The sequence below is a fragment of the Scylla paramamosain genome, chromosome 29, assembly GCF_035594125.1.
Source record: "Scylla paramamosain isolate STU-SP2022 chromosome 29, ASM3559412v1, whole genome shotgun sequence".
NCBI lineage: Eukaryota > Metazoa > Arthropoda > Malacostraca > Decapoda > Portunidae > Scylla > Scylla paramamosain.
In genome coordinates this window covers 9713946-9739544 of record NC_087179.1, presented here as the reverse complement: position 1 = coordinate 9739544, position 25599 = coordinate 9713946, and the positions used below count along the sequence as shown (strand labels likewise).

Here is a 25599-nt window from a genome sequence, read left to right as displayed (position 1 = left end):
TCGGGAATCATGGCGGGTTGTGGGTTGGACTTGCTGACGGGACAGACTGACCCCAGCGGCCCCTCGTTGTCGGCAGGAGCTTTTTACGTATATACTGTGGGATTTATTTATTTATTAATTTATTTGTGTGTGTGTTTGTTATTTATGTATTTACTTTTACATCCTGTTATTTATTTTTTGCATCATGACTCGAACTGGACTTTTTTTTCCCCTCTCTCTTTTTCTTATTTGTTTATCTATTTAATCATACACACTTTTATTTATTTATTTATTTATTTATTTTGTGACATCTGAGCTTGAACTGCATGAACGTTATTACAGAATCTACAGCTTGTCCCTAAAGGAATAAATTTGTGTTCAAGTTAGTTGTTGAATGTACTTGGTTGAATGTACTTGGTTGAATGTACTTAGTTTTTATGCGTGTTAATGGGAAATGTAAAAGGGTGTAATTGGTTAAAAGTACAGGTAATAGAAAGAGAAACGAATTACAGTGGGGTGCATAGAAATAGTGCTAGAATAGTTAAGTAAGGAATTAAGAACAAGAAGGGCAGGAGGCATGAAAGGAAAGGAATTAAGAAAAGTAAATGAATATGAGTAGTCTTAAAGAGACAGATTAGGAAAGATTAGTGATAAGAAAACTACTGAAAGGAAAAGGGAAGGAAACAAAATAAAAAAAAAATCGAAGGGGGGAAAGGAAAATAACTAGGAAAAACCAGTGATAAGAAATAAATAAACGAGTGAAAGCAGGAAAATAATAAAATACTACACTATCACTTAAAAGAGGAAGGAATTAAAACTAGGAAAAAAAATAGGAATAAGAAAATAAAAATAAGAAATGGAAAATAAGTAGAGTGAAAATAAATAAATGAATAAATAAAAGGCAGGAATTGTGCATCTCCCTAATTGGTTCAAGGAGAGGAGGCGAAGGCACGCAGCTCACCCCCTCCCCCCGCCTCCTCGTGTTGTGGAATAAAGGCTCCTTCCTGCGGGACGCCAAGCAAAGGGTTAAAGGGATCAGGAAATTAGCGCGTGTTGGTTAATCACACACACACACACACACACACACACACACACACACACACACACACACACACACACACACACACACACACACACACACACACACACACACACACACACACACACACACACACACACACACACACACACACACACACACACACACACACACACACACACACACACACACACACACACACACACCTAAACAGAACACAAATTAGGGCGCGTTTATGACATCATTCTCTCTCTCTCTCTCTCTCTCTCTCTCTCTCTCTCTCTCTCTCTCTCTCTCTCTCTCTCTCTCTCTCTCTCTCTCTCTCTCTCTCTCTCTCTCTCTCTCTCTCTCTCTCTCTCTCTCTCTCTCATTCCTTCAAGGTTTAGTGCGCCATTAACATTCAGTGTTAGATGTGGTGATAGCAGACACAGCATCAGACTCATACCTAATCATGCTAACGTCTTGAGTGCTTTCAGGGTCTTGTCTTAAAATATGTGTACCGGTTTGTGTCCTGCCCCCTTATGTCGGTACAGAAAAAAAAAGACTTGCAGATTTTCTTACCATTGCTTCGCCTGAATTTTTTTTTTTTTTTCTGTATAGCTTTTGAGTTAGTGGGGTTTCTCTCGGGAGTTGTTGTGTCTAAGAGTTGAGGTAATGTTTGGGTGCCGGTGGTGAGGACACCCGAAACGCTGGGTCTCCTTTGTGCCTCTTGGTGCTGTGGGTAAAGTCTTGTTGCGTGGTGTCAGAGCAATGGTGACCAAGCTGCTGGTGGTGAGCGGCAGGCGAGAAGAGTGAGTGTTGAGGGTGACGGTGCTGGAGGGACGGGAGGCGCCTGTGTGTGGCAGGCGTGGTCTTCTTAGGCGCGGCGGAGCTTCTCTTCACTCTGCACAGGTGTGGACTGAAGCGTGTGGCGCAGTGTTGTTTAGGCCTGGGAATGTGTGCGAAAAGTATGGAAGCTCATTCATAATTTAATGGAATAAATACAAATAATTTAGTTAAGTTATCCATAGTGAGGGTCTTGTGAGGGGAAGGTTCTGGCAAGTGACGAAGGGAGGCGGCCCGGGTCGTCAGGAGTTTACTTGGACTCGTTGGAGCCAGGGGCGAAGTAGGTCCTCCTGGGGGGAGCGTATCTCTCGAAGGAGCCTGAGGCGGACTCGAAGGACTCGCGGGAGTAGGAGTCGGGGAAGCGAGCCACGCCGTCGTACTTGACGTCGGCCACGTAGCCGTCGTTACCGTCCACGATGTAAGTGACGGTTTGCAGGCGGCTGTCGGGAAGCCTCACGGTGTACACGCCCTGGGTGTCGTCGCCGTCACGGGCCTCCTCGTGGTCGAAGTCGTTGCCGGTGGACTCGTCCTCCACGGACCACCGGAAGGCGTACTTGGCCTCGGTGGACTCGTCGGACTCGTAGGACTCGAAGGAGCGGGAGGAAGAGGAGGGGCGGAAGTGTTCGAAGGAGGCAGAGCGCTCGAAGGAGCGGGAGGAGGGGCGGAAGTGCTCGAAGGAGTCGGAGTCCTGCGGGGAAGGAGAGCAAGGGTTAGGTGGTGGTGTGGAAGGGGAGGGAGCACGGAGGGGTGCACGTGACTTTGTGTAGGAGCAGGGAGGGGGAGGTGTGACCTTGAACAGAGGTCATGTGAGTGGGGCAGGGAGTGTATTAGGTGGTTGGGAGGGGGGACACGGAAGCCTGAGGGAGGAATGGAGGGAGGGAGAGGGAAGCGCGGCCTTGGGGTGGGAGGGGCGTGTGCAGTGACCGTTCCACTCTTCCTGACCGCCACTGGTTCAATCTCTGTAAGGCTGTGGTGTATGAAGTGTTTAGCAATGGCTCATTTTTTGCTGAGGGTTGCTGGCAGAACTGCATTGCTGCCGCTGCCAGAGAAAGTGGACTGACAACAAGGGTGTGTGTGTGTGTGTGTGTGTGTGTGTGTGTGTGTGTGTGTGTGTGTGTGTGTGTGTGTGTGTGTTTCGTAATTAGATGGTCAAGCATAAAATGTAGGGGTGACAACAAAGTGCCTGGGCTGCTCACCCTGGGGACGCCGTAGCTGGTCACGGGGCGGTCAGGGGCAGCGAGAGCCACGGCCACGCCCGCCAGGAGGAAGAAGACCTGCAGAAGGAGACACTCATTAGTCTTCATGTGAAGGAGGGAAGGCGTCCCTTGAGGGGCGGAAAGAAGCAGGAAGCTCTTTACCACTTCCGTACCAGTCATTCCCTGACGAAGGCACACAGGCTGAGTGGCTTAGCATTACTTGGCTTGTCAGTAATTTCGTTTAAGCCAAAAGACAACTTACCTTTGTGTTCATGTTGACTGCTGACTGTCTAAGGATTGACTGTGTCCTGTGGCTTCTCGCCTCGCCTTATATACTGGATTGAGCCGTGACGTCACACTGGCAGCGCCTCATTCTTGTGGCGGTCAGCTGACAGGACACGCCCGCTGACAGCCATCGAAGAACATGTTACAACACGACCACTTTTGAAACGCTGCATAAATTAAGCTCGTCGGAAGCAATTAGGCGACTAAAAAAGTATGTGTAGAGTCGTAGCAGAAGATTACTTTAATTTAAATTTCACTCGCGTGTTTTTCCACCTCGCAATTGGCTCGTTTCATTGTGAGGATCTTGGGGAACGAGTTTTTGTATCGGCAGCTCATATTCTGAAGCGGCGAAGGATTGACCAAAGTTGTTACTGCTGGAGGTGCCCCTGACAAGCACACCAAGCATATTACATTGACACCGGATTAGTGTTAAGCAAGCCGGGCACCGCGTCGCCTTTCCAGTGTTGCGGGAACAAAGGATCCACGTGGACAGGCAAATAACAGATAGTACACTAAACTTGCCGAAGAATAGACAGACGAAAGTTCCCGTCCTAATATGGCAGAGTTCAGTTGGAGGCCACAGAAGTAGTTCTTCCCCAACTCAGATATTGAGGTTAATTTGAACTGATTTTATTTAAACAACAATTTTTTTTTTTTTATGAAATTTGTTGGCGTGTAATTGACAAACCTTTCTCATACACCTCCCTCACTGCTGCCAGTCCGGTAACCTCGATATCTGGCTGGAAATAGACAGTGAATAGATAGATGCTAGATATATGCCTAGATAAACAGATAGATAGCTTGGTAAATAGACAGACATTTAGATAGATAGACAAATAGATAGATAAACAGACAGACAGATGGACAGATAGATAGATATTTACCAAACCAGTACAGCAAATTAGCAATGGTTAAGATAGAAAACAATTTGCGTGTGTGGTTTATAACACTGAAATGAGGTTAGTTATATTTTGTGATATTTTCTTATATTCTCTGTAAGACACTGGAGTGAAATTAAGAAACACTTTGCGGTAAATATTTTTTGCAATCAATTTTATAAGGCGCGAGGTTTATGGAATTGTATTTTGTGCTTGTTTTTCCTTCCTCTTTGTTGTACAGGAGTGTGTATAAAGGGTAGGTGAATATACATACTACATGCGTGTATACATACCCACGTACATATATATTTTATGCTCTATGTACGCGTATGTATAATTTTGTGCGTATTATTATTATTCATTTATTTTTGTGTGTCATTATTTTTTATGTGCGTGAATGTATGCATGTAATTTATTTTTATTTTTTTATCTTTATTAATTTATTTTTCATGTGTGTATGTTTATGTGCGTGCATGTACGTATATATCTATACATGTACTGTGCATGCATATGTAGGTGTCTATACAATTAGGGCCTAAAAATGACCTAACTCACTAAATAAATCACAATCTATTAACTACATTTATCAATAATGAAAGACTGGTCGAACGTGCAACTGTCCCTGAGCTCCAGAAGATACCCAAATAGCTTCCTTTCCTGTCCACGCAACACTCATCAGGCCACGCACGGCCACTGATACGGTGGGCAGGCGTAGGCGAGGGCGTGGGTGTGGGTGGGGCGAGGGTGGCAACGCGGACAGGAAGAAGATAAGTAATTTTAGCAAAGACACAATTTTTTATGACCTAGATACATAAATTGGCTTTCACTTGTAAACTGTCATAAGTACCAAGTCTCCCTCCTCCTCCTCCTCCTCCTCCTCCTCCTCCTCCTCCTCCTCCTCCTCCTCCTCCTCCTCCTCCTCCTGTGGTCTGGTTTCAGAGTAGTTCAAGGAGGCTTCTTCAAGAACATCCTTGGTAGCTTTCAGTCATAACTCATCATCTAAATACCACTTGAAAAACTCTGTGAACTTGGTGACTTTATCTGGTTTTTCCTGTAATTGGTGGATGCAGTATTGGCTCGTGGATCACAGTGACTTGCAGGTGTTGCTGTCATGACTTGGGCTTGTGCTGGGGATAGCATGCTGTATGTGTGTGTGTGTGTGTGTGTGTGTGTGTGTGTGTGTGTGTGTGTGTGTGTGTGTGATTGGTTTGTATTCTTTAGCTCATGGTCTTCAAGATATGCTGTTATTATTATTTATTTATTTATTTTTATGTAGGATTCATTATAAAAAGAAATCTTTCGTATGTATTTACCAGTAAGGATTAAGTGTGTGTGTGTGTGTGTGTGTGTGTGTGTGTGTGTGTGTGTGTGTTCAGAATTTATGGTTTACAGTAAGATACTCGTAGTAGTCTGAAGTGTTTAAGTAATCTCATATAGTAGACTCAAAATGCAGAGTGAGTTTGAAATGTACGGGTGCCGCCTTGTTTCGACGCCATGAGGCAGTCACAGGCCTGTGTGCTGTGAGTCCAAGTGCTCTCTGTTGTGAGGCTGAAGTCTGAAATGAGTGACGTGATCTTGCTGCGACGCCATGACTGTGTGGGTGTGTTGTGAGGAAGGTCAGGGACGAAGTGAGGAAGGAAGGTTTGCCTGTAGTTAGGTTTGGTTGGGATAGTTTTTTATTAATTTATTTTTATTATTATGTGGTGCTTGTACTAACTGTGGTCAGAGGAACGAAAGTTGGTCGGGGACTTGACACCGAGACGCCTCGCGCTGCTCCGTGTCGCCAGGAATATATAAAAAAAATACGTGGATAAAACTTACCAAGAAAACCTGCTTGTGCATAATTATTTACCTGAGCTTTTTATTTATTTTTTAGTGGATGGTGGAGACCGGCAGCGGCTTAGTTGACCTATCATCCTTACGGAAGAAGAGCTAGACAAGGAGGGGACCGAGGCGTGTGACTTGCCGAAATGTTACTTAGAAAACTGTGTTTGGATCGAATCACTCGTGTTTTTCTTATGGGTGAAGATGGTAATGGCCCAGCTGGGATGCCATCCTTGTAGCTCAAGAACAGTGAGAAGAGCGGCTGCCAGGCGGGCGAGGCGCTAAAAGGTTGCCTGGAAAACCTGTTTGATTCTGTGAACACTTTTTACGGAAGAATGAAGAATGACATTGTTCAGTTGACATCCCATCCTTGCAACGGAAGAGTGCTGAAGATGCGGCGAGAGGCGCGTGGGCGCCGTGCTGCAGCCCCTCCTCGCCGTGAGGGCAGGGCACTGGGCGGTCTAGACCTGAGAAGCGGCCCTCCCAAATCTTCATTGCCAGGCGATGGTTGCTGGCAGCGGTGCCACGACTGGATGGTGCGGCACAGCGACGCCCTGCGGTGGTCTGTGTACTGGTGTGGGTTGTCGGGGAAGAGGGTTCAGTGCGGGGCCGCCCTCTGCTCCGGGTATGATAGCAGTGGTGTGTGGATGCAGGGTGGTGGTGTGCCTGGTGGTGCTGGCGTGGTGCACATGGCGGGGCAGCGCACGCCCTAAGCCGCCAGGTTATTGGTGGACTTTTGGTGTGATTGAGATTCAGTAAACACTTAAAATAATAACCAGAATGTTTAATTAAATAAATAAGCAATAATTTACAAGAGGCACTCAGTCACAGTAGACTGAGTGAGAAGAGACAAGTGTTTGACGAAGTGTGAAAGGTCTTAAGGCGAAGTCATGGCGGGAGCTGAGGTTCCTTCAGTGTTTACTTGGACTCGTTGGAGTCAGGGGCGAAGTAAGACCTCCTGGGGGGAGCGTAGCTCTCGAAGGAGCCTGAGGCGGACTCGAAGGACTCGCGGGAGTGGGAGTCGGGGTAGCGAGCCACGCCCTCGTACTTGACGTCGGCCACGTAGCCGTCGTCACTGTCCACGATGTAGGTGACGGTCTGCAGGCGGCCGTCGGGAAGCCTCACGGTGTACACGCCATGGGTGTCGTCGCCGTCACGGGCCTCCTGGTGGTCGAAGTCGTTGCCGGTGGACTCGTCCTCCACGGACCACTGGAAGGCGTACTTGGCCTCGGTGGACTCGTCGGACTCGTAGGACTCGAAGGAGCGTGAGGAGGAGGAGGGGCGGAAGTGTTCGAAGGAGGCAGAGTGCTCGAAGGAGTCGGAGGAGGGGCGGAAGTGCTCGAAGGAGCCGGAGTCCTGCAGGGGAGGAGAGCAAGGATTAGGGGGTGGCGGAGTGGTTGGGGGCAGGTTTTGTGAATGCATGATGTGAACGGGGACAAAAGTGTGTCTCGGCTGCTCACCCTGGGGACGCCGTAGCTGGTTGCGGGGCGGTCAGGGGCAGCGAGGGCCACGGCCACGCCCGCCAGGAGGAAGAAGACCTGCGAAAGGAGACACTCGTCAGTGTTTGTGTCGGCGAGGGAAGGAGTCACTGCTGGAGGGGCGGAAGGAAGCATGAAGCTGCCCTGCATTTCTTTGTCACACTCGGCACAGAGCAGCAGGTCTCCTGGCGTCTGTCCTTGTGTTCTCCTGATGGAGGCACAGACTGAGAGGCGTGTCGGTACTTTGCATTGCCTGAGTTGAGGGAACTGACAACTTTACTCGTACCTTTGTGTTCATGTTGACTCTTGACCGTCTGAAGGTTGACTGTGCCTAGCTGCTCTCCGGGCAGCTTTATATAGCGGGTGTGGCGGTGACGTCACTCCGCGTTCTTGTGGCGGTCAGCTGATAGGAAGGAGCCGCCCGCCCATGCCTCCGGTCAGAGAACGTTTCAACACGTGCACTTTTGCAATGGCCCCCAATTTGAAGTCTCCTTGAAAATACTGATCCAGAGAGTATCGTGGGCAGTAACATGCCTGAGGTATCGCCTGCAGGATTCCATTCCGCGCACGCGTCTGTCAGCTGTGGCGCCGCGACAACTGAAGACCCGTGGGCACGCGATGGACGGGGACACAGTGAGGCGCGACGCTGCGACCTGAGGAGAGGAAACTGCCTCAGCAAATGTGCCAGCGACGGAGGGAAATGTTGCACCCGGTGGTTTAGGAGACGAGTGAGTGTTACTCGGGTGCCCTGGAAGAGATGGGCAGCCGGCATAAGTGAATGGGAAGATTATTGCTGCAATGGTTGTGATGATGGTGATGATGATGATGATTGAGGTTATGGTGTTGATGGTAAGGATGATAACTGAGAGGAAGTATTTAGATATTAGTTTCATATATCACATATAAACACACACACACACACACACACACACACACACACACACACACACACACACACACACACACACACACACACACACACACACATACCTATGGCCTACTTTCAGGCGAGGAAATACCCTTGGAGTCTCGGCCAGCAAAGGCCACGATCACAAACAAACAGCGGGATACACGTGCCTAATTCCTTCCTTTTTTATGCTTTCTCTCTCTCTCTCTCTCTCTCTCTCTCTCTCTCTCTCTCTCTCTCTCTCTCTCTCTCTCTCTCTCTCTCTCTCTCTCTCTCTCTCTCTCTCTCTCTCTCTCTCTCTCTCTCTCTCTCTCTCTCTCTCTCTCTCTCTCTCTCTCTCTCTCTCTCTCTCTCTCTCTCTCTCTCTCTCTCTCTCTCTCTCTCTCTCTCTCTCTCTCTCTCTCTCTCTCTCTCTCTCTCTCTCTCTCTCTCTCTCTCTCTCTCTCTCTCTCTACTATATATATATATATATATATATATATATATATATATATATATATATATATATATATATATCTATATACTCGTATATCTATATATATCTATCTATATATATATATATATATATATATATATATATATATATATATATATATATATATATATATTATATATTATATCTGTGTCTCCCTAGGTGTGTGTACCAGCTTCTATTCCATCTATGGTTTTGTTTATATATACGAGTATATATATATATATATATATATATATATATATATATATATATATATATATATATATATATATATATATATATATATATATATATATATACGTTTGTTGACGTCTGTCTGTCTGTCTGTCCATCTCACTGTGTTTATCTTCGCAACAATGTGAGAGAAGACAAGAAAATGTTAATAAAAGCGATAGAATGAAAAATATGGAAGTTTTTGCTTAATTAGCTCAAAGCGGATGAATTATATACCAGACATAAGCGACAGGGTGAAAAAAAATAGGTCAATTAAGAAACATAAGAACATAAGAAAATAAGAGAAGGTGCAAGAAGTGTCCCTTTTGGTAATTCCTGTATAAAACACTCCATCCTATTTTCACCCATCATCCTCATCCACAGATATTTCTAAATCTTGTAAACCTCCTTATTGACCCGACGCTAACAACCTGATTGCTGAATCTATTTGTGAAGATATGAACTAGTTAAGTAGAGCAGAGAGGACGATGCGAGAAGTTTGTGCCTTAATTAACCTGTTGCTGCTACGGTTTCGCCTTGTTAACGTTCACGGGCGTCAGGAAATTGCCCGCAAAGGCATACACATCCTCTCCCACAAAAGAAAAAAAAAAAAGTTAAAAATAGATAAATAAATAGATAAATAAATAAATAAAACAAGAAGAAATGAAATAAATCAATAAAATAAACGAGAGAGAGAGAGAGAGAGAGAGAGAGAGAGAGAGAGAGAGAGAGAGAGAGAGAGAGAGAGAGAGAGAGAGAGAGAGAGAGAGAGAGAGAGAAGCAGGTAATGAAGTCTTTCTAAGCAGTAAGTATAAAAAGACTGTAGTGCAAGGAAACCAGCGAGGCGGTGCGAGGAGGAAGGCGAGACAACGATGAACCCGAGGAGGAGATCGTTTTTGGCTTCATGTGGGTGAGGCTCTTGAGGTGTCCAGCGCCATAAGGGAAAGTAAAGACGCTAGACGAAATAATATGATAGTGATGACGTTGATGATGGTGGTAGTAAGGAATTATAGGGAAAAACGTGCCTATTTAATAACAATTTCAAAGGCGTAACTATTTCAGATGCTGCACTGTCATTGTACACGTAACTAATTGCACTATTTTCACGCACTTATTGCCACGTACGTGTTTCCAAATAAATTTCACGATGTTACGTGCGTCCTTACTTCCAAGTTTGTTTGTAAATTTAAAAGTTTCGTGGTAAACAAGTACCAATGTATTCGAGCCGATTTCCTCCTGTCTATTTCCCAAAAGCAAACATAAACTTGTTGACACGCTCCGCTTGCCCCCCGCCAAGAAAACCTGCTTGTGCATAATTATTTACCTGAGCTTTTATTTATTTTTTAGTGGATGGTGGAGACCGGCAGCGGCTTAGTTGACCTATCATCCTTACGGAAGCAGAGCCAGACAAGGAGGGGACCGAGGCGTGTGACTTGCCGAAATGTTACTTAGAAAACCTGTTTGGATCTAATTACTCGTGTTTTTCTTATGGGTGAAGATGGTAATGGCCCAGCTGGGATGCCATCCTTGTAGCTCAAGAACAGTGAGAAGAGCGGCTGCCAGGCGGGCGAGGCGCTAAAAGGTTGCCTGGAAAACCTGTTTGATTCTGTGAACACTTTTTACGGAAGAATGAAGAATGACATTGTTCAGTTGACATCCCATCCTTGCAACGGAAGAGTGCTGAAGATGCGGCGAGAGGCGCGTGGGCGCCGTGCTGCAGCCCCTCCTCGCCGTGAGGGCAGGGCATTGGGTGGTCTAAACCTGAGAAGCGGCCCTCCCAAATCTTCATTGCCAGGCGATGGTTGCTGGCAGCGGTGCCACGACTGGATGGTGCGGCACAGCGACGCCCTGCGGTGGTCTGTGTACTGGTGTGGGTTGTGGGGGAAGAGGGTTCAGTGCGGGGCCGCCCTCTGCTCCGGGTATGATAGCAGTGGTGTGTGGATGCAGGGTGGTGGTGTGCCTGGTGGTGGTGTGCCTGGTGGTGCTGGCGTGCTGCACATGGCGGGGCAGCGCACGCCCTAAGCCGCCAGTTTATTGGTGGACTTTTGGTGTGATTGAGATTCAGTAAACACATAAAATAATAACCAGAACGTTTAATTAAATAAATAAGCAATAATTTACAAGAGGCACTCGGTCACAGTAGACTGAGTGAGAAGAGACAAGTGTTTGACGAAGTGTGAAAGGTCTTGAGGCGAAGTCATGGCGGGAGCTGAGGTTCCTTCAGTGTTTACTTGGACTCGTTGGAGCCAGGGGCGAAGTAAGACCTCCTGGGGGAGCGTAGCTCTCGAAGGAGCCTGAGGCGGACTCGAAGGACTCGCGGGAGTGGGAGTCGGGGTAGCGAGCCACGCCCTCGTACTTGACGTCGGCCACGTAGCCGTCGTCACCGTCCACGATGTAGGTGACGGTCTGCAGGCGGCCGTCGGGAAGCCTCACGGTGTACACGCCATGGGTGTCGTCGCCGTCACGGGCCTCCTGGTGGTCGAAGTCGTTGCCGGTGGACTCGTCCTCCACGGACCACTGGAAGGCGTACTTGGCCTCGGTGGACTCGTCGGACTCGTAGGACTCGAAGGAGCGTGAGGAGGAGGAGGGGCGGAAGTGTTCGAAGGAGGCAGAGTGCTCGAAGGAGTCGGAGGAGGGGCGGAAATGCTCGAAGGAGCCGGAGTCCTGCAGGGGAGGAGAGCAAGGGTTAGGGAGTGGCGGAGTGGTTGGGGGCAGGTTTGTGAATGCATGATGTGAACGGGGACAAAACTGTGCCTCGGCTGCTCACCCTGGGGACGCCGTAGCTGGTTGCGGGGCGGTCAAAGGGGCAGCGAGGGCCACGGCCACGCCCGCCAAGAGGAAGAAGACCTGCGAAAGGAGACACTCGTCAGTGTTTGTGTCGGCGAGGGAAGGAGTCACTGCTGGAGGGGCGGAAGGAAGCATGAAGCTGCCCTGCATTTCTTTGTCACACTCGGTACAGAGCAGCAGGTCTCCTGGCGTCTGTCCTTGTGTTCTCCTGATGGAGGCACAGACTGAGAGGCGTGTCGGTACTTTGCATTGCCTGAGTTGAGGCAACTGACAACTTTACCTTTGTGTTCATGTTGACTCTTGACCGTCTGAAGGTTGACTGTGCCTAGCTGCTCTCCGGGCAGCCTTATATAGCGGTGTGGCGGTGACGTCACGCCGCGTTCTTGTGGCGGTCAGCTGATAGGAAGGAGCCGCCCGCCCATGCCTCCGGTCAGAGAACGTTTCAACACGTGCACTTTTGCAATGGCCCCCAATTTGAAGTCTCCTTGAAAATACTGATCCAGAGAGTATCGTGGGCAGTAACATGCCTGAGGTATCGCCTGCAGGATTCCATTCCGCGCACGCGTCTGTCAGCTGTGGCGCCGCGACAACTGAAGACCCGTGGGCACGCGATGGACGGGGACACAGTGAGGCGCGACGCTGCGACCTGAGGAGAGGAAACTGCCTCAGCAAATGTGCCAGCGACGGAGGGAAATGTTGCACCCGGTGGTTTAGGAGACGAGTGAGTGTTACTCGGGGTGCCCTGGAAGAGATGGGCAGCCGGCATAAGTGAATGGGAAGATTATTGCTGCAATGGTTGTGATGATGGTGATGATGATGATGATTGATGTTATGGTGTTGATGGTAAGGATGATAACTGAGAGGAAGTATTTAGATATTAGTTTCATATATCACATATAAACACACACACACACACACACACACACACACACACACACACACACACACACACACACACACACACACACACACACACATACCTATGGCCTACTTTCAGGCGAGGAAATACCCTTGGAGTCTCGGCCAGCAAAGGCCACGATCACAAACAAACAGCGGGATACACGTGCCTAATTCCTTCCTTTTTTATGCTTTCTCTCTCTCTCTCTCTCTCTCTCTCTCTCTCTCTCTCTCTCTCTCTCTCTCTCTCTCTCTCTCTCTCTCTCTCTCTCTCTCTCTCTCTCTCTCTCTCTCTCTCTCTCTCTCTCTCTCTCTCTCTCTCTCTCTCTCTCTCTCTCTCTCTCTCTCTCTCTCTCTCTCTCTCTCTCTCTCTCTCTCTCTCTCTCTCTCTCTCTCTCTCTCTCTCTCTCTCTCTATATATATATATATATATATATATATATATATATATATATATATATATATATATATATATATATATATCTATCTATCTATCTATCTATCTATCTATATATATATATATATATATATATATATATATATATATATATATATATATATATATATATATTATATCTGTGTCTCCCTAGGTGTGTGTACCAGCTTCTATTCCGTCTATGGTTTTGTTTATATATACGAGTATATATATATATATATATATATATATATATATATATATATATATATATATATATATATATATATATATATATATATATATATATATATATACGTTTGTTGACGTCTGTCTGTCTGTCTGTCCATCTCACTGTGTTTATCTTCGCAACAATGTGAGAGAAGACAAGAAAATGTTAATAAAAGCGATAGAATGAAAGATATGGAAGTTTTTGCTTAATTAGCTCAAAGCGGATGAATTATATACCAGACATAAGCGACAGGGTGAAAAAAAATAGGTCAATTAAGAAACATAAGAACATAAGAAAATAAGAGAAGGTGCAAGAAGTGTCCCTTTTGGTAATTCCTGTATAAAACACTCCATCCTATTTTCACCCATCATCCTCATCCACAGATATTTCTAAATCTTGTAAACCTCCTTATTGACCCGACGCTAACAACCTGATTGCTGAATCTATTTGTGAAGATATGAACTAGTTAAGTAGAGCAGAGAGGACGATGCGAAAGTTTGTGCCTTAATTAACCTGTTGCTGCTACGGTTTCGCCTTGTTAACGTTCACGGGCGTCAGGAAATTGCCCGCAAAGGCATACACGTCCTCTCCCACAAAAGAAAAAAAAAAATAGTTAAAAATAGATAAATAAATAGATAAATAAATAAATAAAACAAGAAGAAATGAAATAAATCAATAAAATAAACGAGAGAGAGAGAGAGAGGAGAGAGAGAGAGAGAGAGAGAGAGAGAGAGAGAGAGAGAGAGAGAGAGAGGAGAGAGAGAGAGAGAGAGAGAGAGAGAGAGAGAGAAGCAGGTAATGAAGTCTTTTCTAAGCAGTAAGTATAAAAAGACTGTAGTGCAAGGAAACCAGCGAGGCGGTGCGAGGAGGAAGGCGAGACAACGATGAACCCGAGGGAGGAGATCGTTTTTGGCTTCATGTGGGCGAGGCTCTTGAGGTGTCCAGCGCCATAAGGGAAAGTAAAGACGCTAGACGAAATAATATGATAGTGATGACGTTGATGATGGTGGTAGTAAGGAATTATAGGGAAAAACGTGCCTATTTGATAACAATTTCAAAGGCGTAACTATTTCAGATGCTGCACTGTCATTGTACACGTAACTAATTGCACTATTTTCACGCACTTATTGCCACGTACGTGTTTCCAAATAAATTTCACGATGTTACGTGCGTCCTTACTTCCAAGTTTGTTTGTAAATTTAAAAGTTTCGTGGTAAGCAAGTACCAATGTATTCGAGCCGATTTCCACCTGTCTATTTCCCAAAAGCAAACATAAACTTGTTGACACGCTCCGCTTGCCCCCGCCAAGAAAACCTGCTTGTGCATAATTATTTACCTGAGCTTTTTATTTATTTTTTAGTGGATGGTGGAGACCGGCAGCGGCTTAGTTGACCTATCATCCTTACGGAAGCAGAGCCAGACAAGGAGGGGACCGAGGCGTGTGACTTGCCGAAATGTTACTTAGAAAACCTGTTTGGATCTAATTACTCGTGTTTTTCTTATGGGTGAAGATGGTAATGGCCCAGCTGGGATGCCATCCTTGTAGCTCAAGAACAGTGAGAAGAGCGGCTGCCAGGCGGGCGAGGCGCTAAAAGGTTGCCTGGAAAACCTGTTTGATTCTTGTGAACACTTTTTACGGAAGAATGAAGAATGACATTGTTCAGTTGACATCCCATCCTTGCAACGGAAGAGTGCTGAAGATGCGGCGAGAGGCGCGTGGGCGCCGTGCTGCAGCCCCTCCTCGCCGTGAGGGCAGGGCATTGGGTGGTCTAGACCTGAGAAGCGGCCCTCCCAAATCTTCATTGCCAGGCGATGGTTGCTGGCAGCGGTGCCACGACTGGATGGTGCGGGCACAGCGACGCCCTGCGGTGGTCTGTGTACTGGTGTGGGTTGTGGGGGAAGAGGGTTCAGTGCGGGGCCGCCCTCTGCTCCGGGTATGATAGCAGTGGTGTGTGGGTGCAGGTGTGGTGGTGTGCCTGGTGGTGGTGTGCCTGGTGGTGCTGGCGTACTGCACATGGCGGGGCAGCGCACGCCCTAAGCCGCCAGTTTATTGGTGGACTTTTGGTGTGATTGAGATTCAGTAAACACTTAAAATAATAACCAGAACGTTTAATTAAATAAATAAGCAATAATTTACAAGAGGCACTCGGTCACAGTAGACTGAGTGAGAAGAGACAAGTGTTTGACGAAGTGTGAAAGGTCTTGAGGCGAAGTCATGGCGGGAGCTGAGGTTCCTTCAGTGTTTACTTGGACTCGTTGGAGCCAGGGGCGAAGTAAGACCTCCTGGGGGGAGCGTAGCTCTCGAAGGAGCCTGAGGCGGACTCGAAGGACTCGCGGGAGTGTGGGAGTCGGGGTAGCGAGCCACGCCCTCGTACTTGACGTCGGCCACGTAGCCGTCGTCACCGTCCACGATGTAGGTGACGGTCTGCAGGCGGCCGTCGGGAAGCCTCACGGTGTACACGCCATGGGTGTCGTCGCCGTCACGGGCCTCCTGGTGGTCGAAGTCGTTGCCGGTGGACTCGTCCTCCACGGACCACTGGAAGGCGTACTTGGCCTCGGTGGACTCGTCGGACTCGTAGGACTCGAAGGAGCGTGAGGAGGAGGAGGGGCGGAAGTGTTCGAAGGAGGCAGAGTGCTCGAAGGAGTCGGAGGAGGGGCGGAAGTGCTCGAAGGAGCCGGAGTCCTGCAGGGGAGGAGAGCAAGGGTTAGGGAGTGGCGGAGTGGTTGGGGGCAGGTTTGTGAATGCATGATGTGAACGGGGACAAAAGTGTGCCTCGGCTGCTCACCCTGGGGACGCCGTAGCTGGTTGCGGGGCGGTCAGGGGCAGCGAGGGCCACGGCCACGCCCGCCAGGAGGAAGAAGACCTGCGAAAGGAGACACTCGTCAGTGTTTGTGTCGGACGAGGGAAGGAGTCACTGCTGGAGGGGCGGAAGGAAGCATGAAGCTGCCCTGCATTTCTTTGTCACACTCGGTACAGAGCAGCAGGTCTCCTGGCGTCTGTCCTTGTGTTCTCCTGATGGAGGCACAGACTGAGAGGCGTGTCGGTACTTTTGCATTGCCTGAGTTGAGGCAACTGACAACTTTACCTTTGTGTTCATGTTGACTCTTGACCGTCTGAAGGTTGACTGTGCCTAGCTGCTCTCCGGGCAGCCTTATATAGCGGGTGTGGGCGGTGACGTCACGCCGCGTTCTTGTGGCGGTCAGCTGATAGGAAGGAGCCGCCCGCCCATGCCTCCGGTCAGAGAACGTTTCAACACGTGCACTTTTGCAATGGCCCCCAATTTGAAGTCTCCTTGAAAATACTGATCCAGAGAGTATCGTGGGCAGTAACATGCCTGAGGTATCGCCTGCAGGATTCCATTCCGCGCACGCGTCTGTCAGCTGTGGCGCCGGGACAACTGAAGACCCGTGGGCACGCGATGGACGGGGACCTGAGGAGAGGAAACTGCCTTAAGCAAATGTGCTAGCGACGGAGGGAAATGTTGCACCCGGTGGTTTAGGTATTAGTTACGTATATCACACACACACACACACACACACACACACACACACACACACACACACACACACACACACACACACACACACACACACACACACAACTATGGCCTACTTTCAGGCGAGGAAATACCCTTGGAGTCTCAGCCAGCAAAGGCCACGATCACAAACAAACAGCGGGATACACGTGCCTAATTCCTTCCTTTTTTATGCTTCTCTCTCTCTCTCTCTCTCTCATCTCTCTCTCATCTCTCTCTCTCTCTCTCTCTCTCTCTCTCTCTCTCTCTCTCTCTCTCTCTCTCTCTCTCTCTCTCTCTCTCTCTCTCTCTCTCTCTCTCTCATTTAATTAATTTTTTTTTTTTTTTTTTTATGTAGGAAGGATACTGGCCAAGGGCAACAAAAATCTAATAAAAAAAATGCCCACTGAAATGCCAGTCCCTAAAAGGGTCAAAGCAGTGGTCAAAAATTGGTGGATAAGTGTCTTGAAACCTCCCTCTTGAAGGAATTCAAGTCATAGGAAGGTGGAAATACAGAAGCAGGCAAGGAGTTCCAGAGTTTACCAGAGAAAGGGATGAATGATTGAGAATGCTGGTTAACTCTTGCGTTAGAGAGGTGGACAGAATAGGAGTGAGAGAAAGAAGAAAGTCTTGTGCAGCGAGGCCGCGGAAGGAGGGGAGGCATGCAGTTAGCAAGATCAGAAGAGCAGTTAGCATGAAAATAGCGGTAGAAGACAGCTAGAGATGCAACATTGCGGCGGTGAGAGAGAGGCTGAAGACAGTCAGTTAGAGGAGAGGAGTTGATGAGACGAAAAGCTTTTGATTCCACCCTGTCTAGAACAGCAGTATGAGTGGAACCCCCCCCAGACATGTGAAGCATACTCCATACATGGACGGATAAGGCCCTTGTACAGAGTTAGCAGCTGGGGGGGTGAGAAAAACTGGCGGAGACGTCTCAGAACACCTAACTTCATAGAAGCTGTTTTAGCTAGAGATGAGATGTGAAGTTTCCAGTTCAGATTATAAGTAAAGGACAGACCGAGGATGTTCAGTGTAGAAGAGGGGGACAGTTGAGTGTCATTGAAGAAGAGGGGATAGTTGTCTGGAAGATTGTGTCGAGTTGATAGATGGAGGAATTGAGTTTTTGAGGCATTGAACAATACCAAGTTTGCTCTGCCCCAATCAGAAATTTTAGAAAGATCAGAAGTCAGGCGTTCTGTGGCTTCCCTGCGTGATATGTTTACCTCCTGAAGGGTTGGACGTCTATGAAAAGACGTGGAAAAGTGCAGGGTGGTATCATCAACTTCGTATGTTAAGTTTTTATTATTTCATTCCTGCTTCTTTGTCTTTTTCCTTTTATTACTATATCCCCTTAGATCTGTGTACTGCCCTTTATATTCGATTTATAGTTTTTTCTACACATATACACATCTCTGTTTTGATGTCTGTCTGTCTGTCAATCCCACTGTGTTTTTCTTAAGAACACTGCGAAAGAGACAAAGACATAATAATAAAAACGATTGAGTGGAAGAAGAATTTTTATACGATTAGCTCAAAATAGATTAATTAAATTTGAGACCTTAGCGACTGGGTGGATGAATAATGGGTCAACTGAGAAACACAGACATAAGAAAATAAGGAAAGCTGTAAGATGTGTCCCTTGGCTGTTCCTGTATAAAACATGCCTAGCTATTTTAACTCATCATCCCCATCCATAAATGTCCCTAAATCTTGGAAACCTCCCTATTGGCTCGGCGATAACAACCTGATTACTGAGCCTGATCGTGAAGGCCTGAATCAGTTTGGTGGAACTGAGAGGATGATATGCGAGTCTGTGTCTTAATTGAAACTTTATCGTTAACATTTACAGCCTGGCAGAAAATTGTCTACATGAACACACGCTCACCACTCCTTCCCACAGCAACAACAAAAAGAAAAAAAAAGAAAAGAAAGAAAAATAAAAGTAGAATAAATAAAGTAAAAAAAATAATTAGACCGAATAAAATCTATATAAAAAAAAAGAAATACAAAAATGAACAGATACATTTGTTATGGCGTTAAATACAAGGATAAAAAGAAAAGCTATGAAGTTTAATAGAAGTACGAAAAAAATTTGGATAGTTATGCACTGGTGTGGGTGAAGGTGAGCCACTTAATGTACTCGCGGAGACTGGAGGGCAGGGAGAGGGAGGCGTGGCGGGGCATTCCGAGGCGCTGCTCAACTATAGGGAGCCACCAGACTGTTATTACCTCTGATCGATGGGAGTTTACACCAGTCACCCCTTGCCCTCGTTTTCCTTCCCCATCGATCAACGCCAAGTCAATTTTCTTTGCTTGGAGCCTTTCTTGTGTTACCGTTTTCTTCGCTATAGTATGCATCGTTTTCTGTGTTATCGTTTTCTGTGATCACGTGTGTAGTTTTTCATTCAGCTATGTTGTGAGCGAGATTTGAGTGTTGATTTATCTTGGAATATTTAGGTTAGTTATAAAAATTGTTAGGTTGCGGTAAATCATGTCATGTAGGTTAGAATACGGTTTATTTCAGTAATGTTAGGTAAGTTTAGGTTGAGTTAGGCTCGTTAAGCTAAACTGTTGTGTAATGTAAAGGTAAATTGGGTTGTTTAGGTTAGGTTATGTTTTGCTTAAGTATGTTTAGGTTAGATGAAGTTAGTTAGTACTGCATGTCCGCCAGTAGGTTAGGTTTGGTTAGGTTAGGTTAGGTTTGGTTAGGTTAGGTTAGGTTAGGTTAGGTTAGTTTAGGTTTAGGTTAGGTTAGGTTAGGTTTGGTTAGGCTAGGTTTGGTTAGGTTAGGTTAGGTTAGGTTAGGTTTGGTTAGGTTTGGTTAGGCTAGGTTTGGTTAGGTTAGGTTAGGTTTGGTTAGGTTTGGTTAGGCTAGGTTTGGTTAGGTTAGGTCTGGTTAGGTTAGGTTTGGTTAGGTTAGGTTAGGTTTGGTTAGGTTTGGTTTGGTTAGGTTAGGTTTGGTTAGGCTAGGTTTGGTTAGGTTAGGTTAGGTTAGGTTTGGTTAAGTTAGGTTAGGTTTGGTTAGGCTAGGTTTGGTTAGGCTAGGTCTGGTTAGGTTAGGTTAAGTTAGGTTTGGTTAGGTTAGGTTAGGTTTGATTAGGTTTGGTTAGGTTAGGTCTGGTTAGGTTTGGTTAGGTTAGGTTTGGTTAGGTTAGGTCTGGTTAGGTTAGGTTAGGTTAGGTTAGGTCTGGTTAGGTTAGGTTAGGTTAGGTCTGGTTAGGTTAGGTTAGGTTAGGTCTGGTTAGGTTAGGTTAGGTTAGGTTAGGTCTGGTTAGGTTAGGTTAGGTTAGGTTAGGTCTGGTTAGGTTAGGTTAGGTCTGGTTAGGTTAGGTTAGGTTAGGTTAGGTTAGGTCTGGTTAGGTTAGGTTAGGTTAGCTTCTCATGCTTGTCACTCTGTTATGCTAGACTATGTTGTGTTACGCTATGCTAGGGTAGGTTAGATGAGATATACACAGCGTATGAGGTAAAATCCTGACTCACCTCACGTATTTATTCAGAGTACTCATCGCCTCTTAATTAATGGCCTTCACCGCCTGTTCACTCGCCTCCTTATATGGGACAACTATTTAAAATCTTGTATTGGTCGGCGAGGAGCGAGGAGGATATTGGGGTGTTGAGATGTTGGGGTGTGGTGGTATTGGGGTGTTGGCGTGTTGAGATGTTGGGGTGTGGGGGGTGTTGCTGTGTTGGGGTGGTGGGGTGTTGCAGTGTTGGGGTGGAGGTGGTGTTGCAGTGTTGGGAGTGCAGGTGGTGTTGGGTAACGCATTACTGACGTGCCAGATAATTACACACCTGGAAGTGAAAGTTGGGCCTGTTAGTTCCATTCTCGCTCTTAGGAATTTTGGTGATTTGTAATTTCTCCCGCACACTGGTCACACCTTCGCCTTAGTTCGTTTCTCGTGGGTAATTTGGTTGTTTAGTTAGTTGTTTTGGTAATTTTGGTTATTTTTTTTTTTCCAGTTTGTCCAGAATAATGATAAAAGTCTTTCCATATCTTACAAACTTTACTCCCTTGAGAGTAGTTTATTTATTTATTTATTTTTGTTTCTCTTGAAGAATGCTTTTGTAATTTACTTTACCACTCTCTCCCTTACACGCTTGCAATTAAGTCATTCCTAGTTTCAAACACTGACTGTATCTTTACCATAGTTTGCTTTTTTATTCCCTTCAAAGTGCTTTAGTCATTCTTTGTTCGCTTGGAAGACTGACTCTAGCCTTACTATAGTTTCCTTTGTTTCTCTCCCATCCCCCTATTGCAAACAGTAAAGTCATTCCTATCTTCAAAGACTGGCAAAACCTTCACCACATACAACGTTTCCTCTTCCATGGCTAATTTACCCCTTTAATTCCCTCAAAGACTGACCATACAGTTATCGGTTTGTGTTTCGTCTCTTCTCGATAGTTTTGGCCATTCTTAATTTCTCTCTCAGACTTTAGTGAACATTTTCTCTTAGGAGGGATTTAGGTGCTGCCTTCAGAGTGGAGGTGCGAAGTGGCCTGCAAAATTACCTCACGTGTGGCCAAGTGCCCTCACGTGTGGCCTGCACTTGGTGTGGGGGTTGCTGGGCAGTGTACCGGCTGGCAGTGGTGTGTTGTGTGAGTTGTTGTGCAACACTGAGGCTGACCAGAGGCCGAGTTCTAGACGAGAGGCGAGGCGTAAGCAAACAAGACATTCTCAGAATATTTTAATGGAATAAATAATTAATACTGCATACAATAATTTAGTGAAGACACTCAGAGTCTGAACAGACCGACTGAGGTGAGGAAAGAGGGAGTGCGAGAGGCGGGAAGAGGCTCGTGTCCAGGTCATGGCGGGAGTTGAGATTCCTTCAGTGTTTACTTGGACTCATTGGAGCCAGGGGCGAAGTAGGTCCTCCTGGGGGGAGCGTATCTCTCGAAGGAGCCTGAGGCGGACTCGAAGGACTCGCGGGAGTAGGAGTCGGGGAAGCGAGCCACGCCGTCGTACTTGACGTCGGCCACGTAGCCGTCGTTACCGTCCACGATGTAAGTGACGGTCTGCAGGCGGCTGTCGGGAAGCCTCACGGTGTACACGCCCTGGGTGTCGTCGCCGTCACGGGCCTCCTGGTGGTCGAAGTCGTTGCCGGTGGACTCGTCCTCCACGGACCACCGGAAGGCGTACTTGGCCTCAGTGGACTCGTCGGACTCGTAGGACTCGAAGGAGCGGGAGGAGGAGGAGGGGCGGAAGTGTTCGAAGGAGGCAGAGTGCTCGAAGGAGCGGGAGGAGGGACGGAAGTGCTCGAAAGAGCCAGAGTCCTGCGGGGGAGGAGAGCAAGGGTTAGGGAGTGGCGGAGTTGTTGGGGGCAGGTTTGGGGGCCAAGGGAAAGGAATGGGAAACAAGGGGAGGAAGGGTTGATCATGACCTTGGACAGGTTGGGGCCTTGAAGGAGGGTTGGCTGACAGCGTGACCTCCACAGAGAAGGTCTGCACCACTAAGGAGGTCAGGTACACGCGAGAAAAAAAAAAAAAACAATCGTCTGATGTATTGTGTTTGGGAGGCAACGCGGCTATTATTAGTGAAGTTTTTGTCCAAAGGTGTACAGACAGGGAAGGTACAGAGGTGCACTGGAGAAAGCAGAGTAAGTACGTGTGTGTGTGTGTGTGTGTGTGTGTGTGTGTGTGTTTGTTTGTGTTTGTGTGCGCGCGCACGTGTGCGTGTGTATTGGTGATATTTATGAATGTATGAAGTTGCCGTTCATAGACTAAATACAGATGTGTGAATGGCAAAGTGCCTCGGCTACTCACCCTGGGGGCGCCGTAGCTGGTTGCGGGACGGTCAGGGGCAGCGAGGGCCACGGCCACGCCCACCAGGAGGAAGAAGACCTGCGGAAGGAGACACCCTTTAGATAAACCAACGATATTTAGAGAGAGAGAGAGAGAGAGAGAGAGAGAGAGAGAGAGAGAGAGAGAGAGAGAGAGAACCCAAACACCTAAGAACTAGACTAAAAAACAGCAATCTAGAAGGAAAATCATATCACCACGAACAATGAACTGGAACTGTAAAGCTGTCAAATTATTCATGTGTCAGAAATCAATTTGCTTTTGATCTCTCGTACCTTAGAGTTCATGTTTATCTCTGACTGTCTGCAGATCGACTGTGCCTTGGGTTGGTGATCCGCGCCTTATATACCAGCAAGCAGAGGGCGTCTCCTCCTGCTCGCCTTCTGCTGTTCTTGAGAGAGGGTCGTCCCGTGCTGAGGTATTGCCGGCGCGCCCAAATCGAATATTGCGGTGGCTCTCTTGTTTCAAAACGCCTCATTTTGTAACGCACCCTTGTCCCAGATTCAGAGACGTCTTGAGGGCGTCGCACAGGTGATGGCTCGTGCTGATGGATGCTGAGACACGCCTGTGGGGAGTGTGTGTGTGTGTGTGTGTGTGTGTGTGTGTGTGTGTGTGTGTGTGTGTGTGTGTGTGTGTGTGTGTGTGTGTGTGTGTGTGTGTGTGTGTGTGTGTGTTTTAATAGCGTTGTCTCTCTCTCTCTCTCTCTCTCTCTCTCTCTCTCTCTCTCTCTCTCTCTCTCTCTCTCTCTCTCTCTCTCTCTCTCTCTCTCTCTCTCTCTCTCTCTCTCTCTCTCAGACCTTAATTTAATATGATATTGTCAAGGTCTCTCGTAGTTTGACTTGTATTCACTAAATGAAAGAAGTACTTATTAGCTCTACTTTTTATTTTTTATATTAAGAAGAAAATGCATGGCCTCTCTCTCTCTCTCTCTCTCTCTCTCTCTCTCTCTCTCTCTCTCTCTCTCTCTCTCTCTCTCTCTCTCTCTCTCTCTCTCTCTCTCTCTCTCTCTCTCTCTCTCTCTCTCTCTCTCTCTCTCTCTCTCCCCCATACGCCTGAATATCTTCGCGGTCAGCCTCTTTTTTCTGGTTAAGTTTTTCCTGCAGCACATACACACACACACGTACACACACACACACACACATACACACACACACACACACGTTACGGAAGGTAGTTGTGTCATGGTTACCTTATCATGTGGAGAATACAGGGCACAGGTAATAGATGAAAGTGAAAGGTAGCAGATTATAGGATAGACTAATTGAATCACCTGTAAGTACTGATGATAAAAGGAATTGGTGGATATATAGGTAAATGGATAGATGGATGGATGCATGGATAAATTGATGGATAGATAGACTGATATATTTACGAATAGATAGATGGATGAATGGATGGATAGATAAATTGATAGGTAGGTACTTAGATTGACAGATAAATGTGTAGATAGAAAAATGTATGGATAGATGGATAGATAAATAGATAGATGAGGAATAGATGGATAGATAGATAGATAGATGGATGAATAGATAGATAAATAGATAGACAGCTACTAAGACATACATAGCTCGATAGATAGATACAGGATAGACAACTCGATAAGTACAGATAATTATGAATAGATAGATAAATGAATAGAAAGATTGATACATAGACAGTTCAAGAGAGAGAGAGAGAGAGAGAGAGAGAGAGAGAGAGAGAGAGAGAGAGAGAGAGAGAGAGAGAGAGAGAGAGAGAGGGAGAGAGAGTTAATCGTTTCCATATTTATAATTGTATTTAAACCCGGTCCTGTATAGCAAGTCATCCGCTTCTCAGCTGTAAAAGTCAAGGAATTTTTTCCCTCTCAGACACAAGGAAATACATTTTATCGTAATTATGTACTTTATTATTTTTTTTTCCAGCACCTCAATTTTTATTTTTTATTTTTTTTTTCATTTCTGGAACAAGATGCGACACTCGACTGACACTTACGGCATGGAGGGAAGTGATGAAGTGTGATGCTGAAGTGAAGAGAAGAGCATGCCTGAGTAACTAACGCCTGGGTTTGTGAAATGTGATATAAACGAATTAATTAATATAAAAAAAAAAAAAAACTACATGACTATATTCTCCGTTTAACATCACATTCTCTAGTCTACTTATTTAACCCTTTTTATTGCTATTTCACACACCTTCCCTGAATTACTCTAACCTCTCCGGGACATTTATTCTTGTTCTACCACTACCTCCAAACATTGTCCTACCTGGAAATAAAAAAAAAAAAATAATAATAATCTTTTCTTTCCTCTTCTTTCTTGTAGATGCTTATAAACACTCCATCCATTGCTGTTAGTGTTGAGAACCATTGCATATTGAAGTGAAAGGGTTAATATCATACTTCCCTCTGGACTGTATAATGAAATGTGTAATGGTAAATGTAAAAAGAAGAGAAAATTAAAAAAGAAAGACTTGCTGATATTTGCGCTTCATTAACTCGCCTGTTAATTAAGTCTGCAGTGTAATTAATTAAGTCTGCAGTGTAAAGCAGTTTATTCGTTGACTTGTTCCTATTATTCTTATTGTCTCTGTGTGTACGTAAATCATCGGCTCATCTTTAGTATTTTTTTTTTTATTTATGTTAAAGACAATCAGCAATTTTTTTTTTCCCCTTGAGTTTTCCTCCCTTGTGCATAAAAAAGGTCGATTGCATTCATTTAAATTTTTGTTTATGGGAGAGAGAATTGGCTGGCGTCCCCACCTATTTTTTCTTAACTATTTTTTTTTCTTTGGGTCTTCCTTACTCATGAAAAAAAAAAAAGTAAAAACAAAAAAATAATCTATCTTTATGAAATTCACCGGACTTGGAAACATCACGA

The 25599-nt window shown here is 46.1% G+C and overlaps 5 protein-coding genes across 5 annotated transcripts; all 5 read right to left on the bottom strand.

The window, feature by feature from the left end:
- Window positions 1–1973: 1973 nt before the first annotated feature.
- On the bottom strand, window positions 1974–3380 carry LOC135115708 (cuticle protein 8-like). The gene is made up of 3 exons (XM_064032623.1): window positions 3302–3380; window positions 3040–3117; window positions 1974–2531 (listed from the first exon to the last, which is right to left on the bottom strand). Exons 1-3 carry the CDS (start codon window positions 3311–3313, stop codon window positions 2094–2096), a joined length of 528 nt encoding a protein of 175 aa, XP_063888693.1. The 5' UTR covers window positions 3314–3380; the 3' UTR covers window positions 1974–2093.
- A 3415-nt stretch (window positions 3381–6795) lies between these two features.
- On the bottom strand, window positions 6796–7901 carry LOC135115709 (pro-resilin-like). Its single transcript, XM_064032624.1, has 3 exons — window positions 7791–7901; window positions 7487–7564; window positions 6796–7382 (listed from the first exon to the last, which is right to left on the bottom strand). The coding sequence occupies exons 1-3, from the start codon at window positions 7800–7802 to the stop codon at window positions 6945–6947; spliced, it is 528 nt and encodes a 175-aa protein (XP_063888694.1). The 5' UTR covers window positions 7803–7901; the 3' UTR covers window positions 6796–6944.
- A 3276-nt stretch (window positions 7902–11177) lies between these two features.
- LOC135115629 (uncharacterized) lies at window positions 11178–12652 on the bottom strand. The gene is given in 4 exon segments (XM_064032555.1): window positions 11178–11367; window positions 11370–11763; window positions 12048–12215; window positions 12449–12652. Coding segments are annotated over 4 exon segments (807 nt in total). The 3' UTR covers window positions 11178–11326.
- Window positions 12653–15524: 2872 nt separating this feature from the next.
- Window positions 15525–16656, bottom strand: LOC135115710 (pro-resilin-like). Its single transcript, XM_064032625.1, is given in 4 exon segments — window positions 15525–15772; window positions 15775–16113; window positions 16217–16294; window positions 16517–16656. Coding segments are annotated over 4 exon segments (528 nt in total). The 5' UTR covers window positions 16529–16656; the 3' UTR covers window positions 15525–15673.
- Window positions 16657–21617: 4961 nt separating this feature from the next.
- Window positions 21618–23152, bottom strand: LOC135115707 (cuticle protein 8-like). The gene is made up of 3 exons (XM_064032622.1): window positions 23020–23152; window positions 22709–22786; window positions 21618–22219 (listed from the first exon to the last, which is right to left on the bottom strand). Exons 1-3 carry the CDS (start codon window positions 23029–23031, stop codon window positions 21782–21784), a joined length of 528 nt encoding a protein of 175 aa, XP_063888692.1. The 5' UTR covers window positions 23032–23152; the 3' UTR covers window positions 21618–21781.
- Window positions 23153–25599: the final 2447 nt, after the last annotated feature.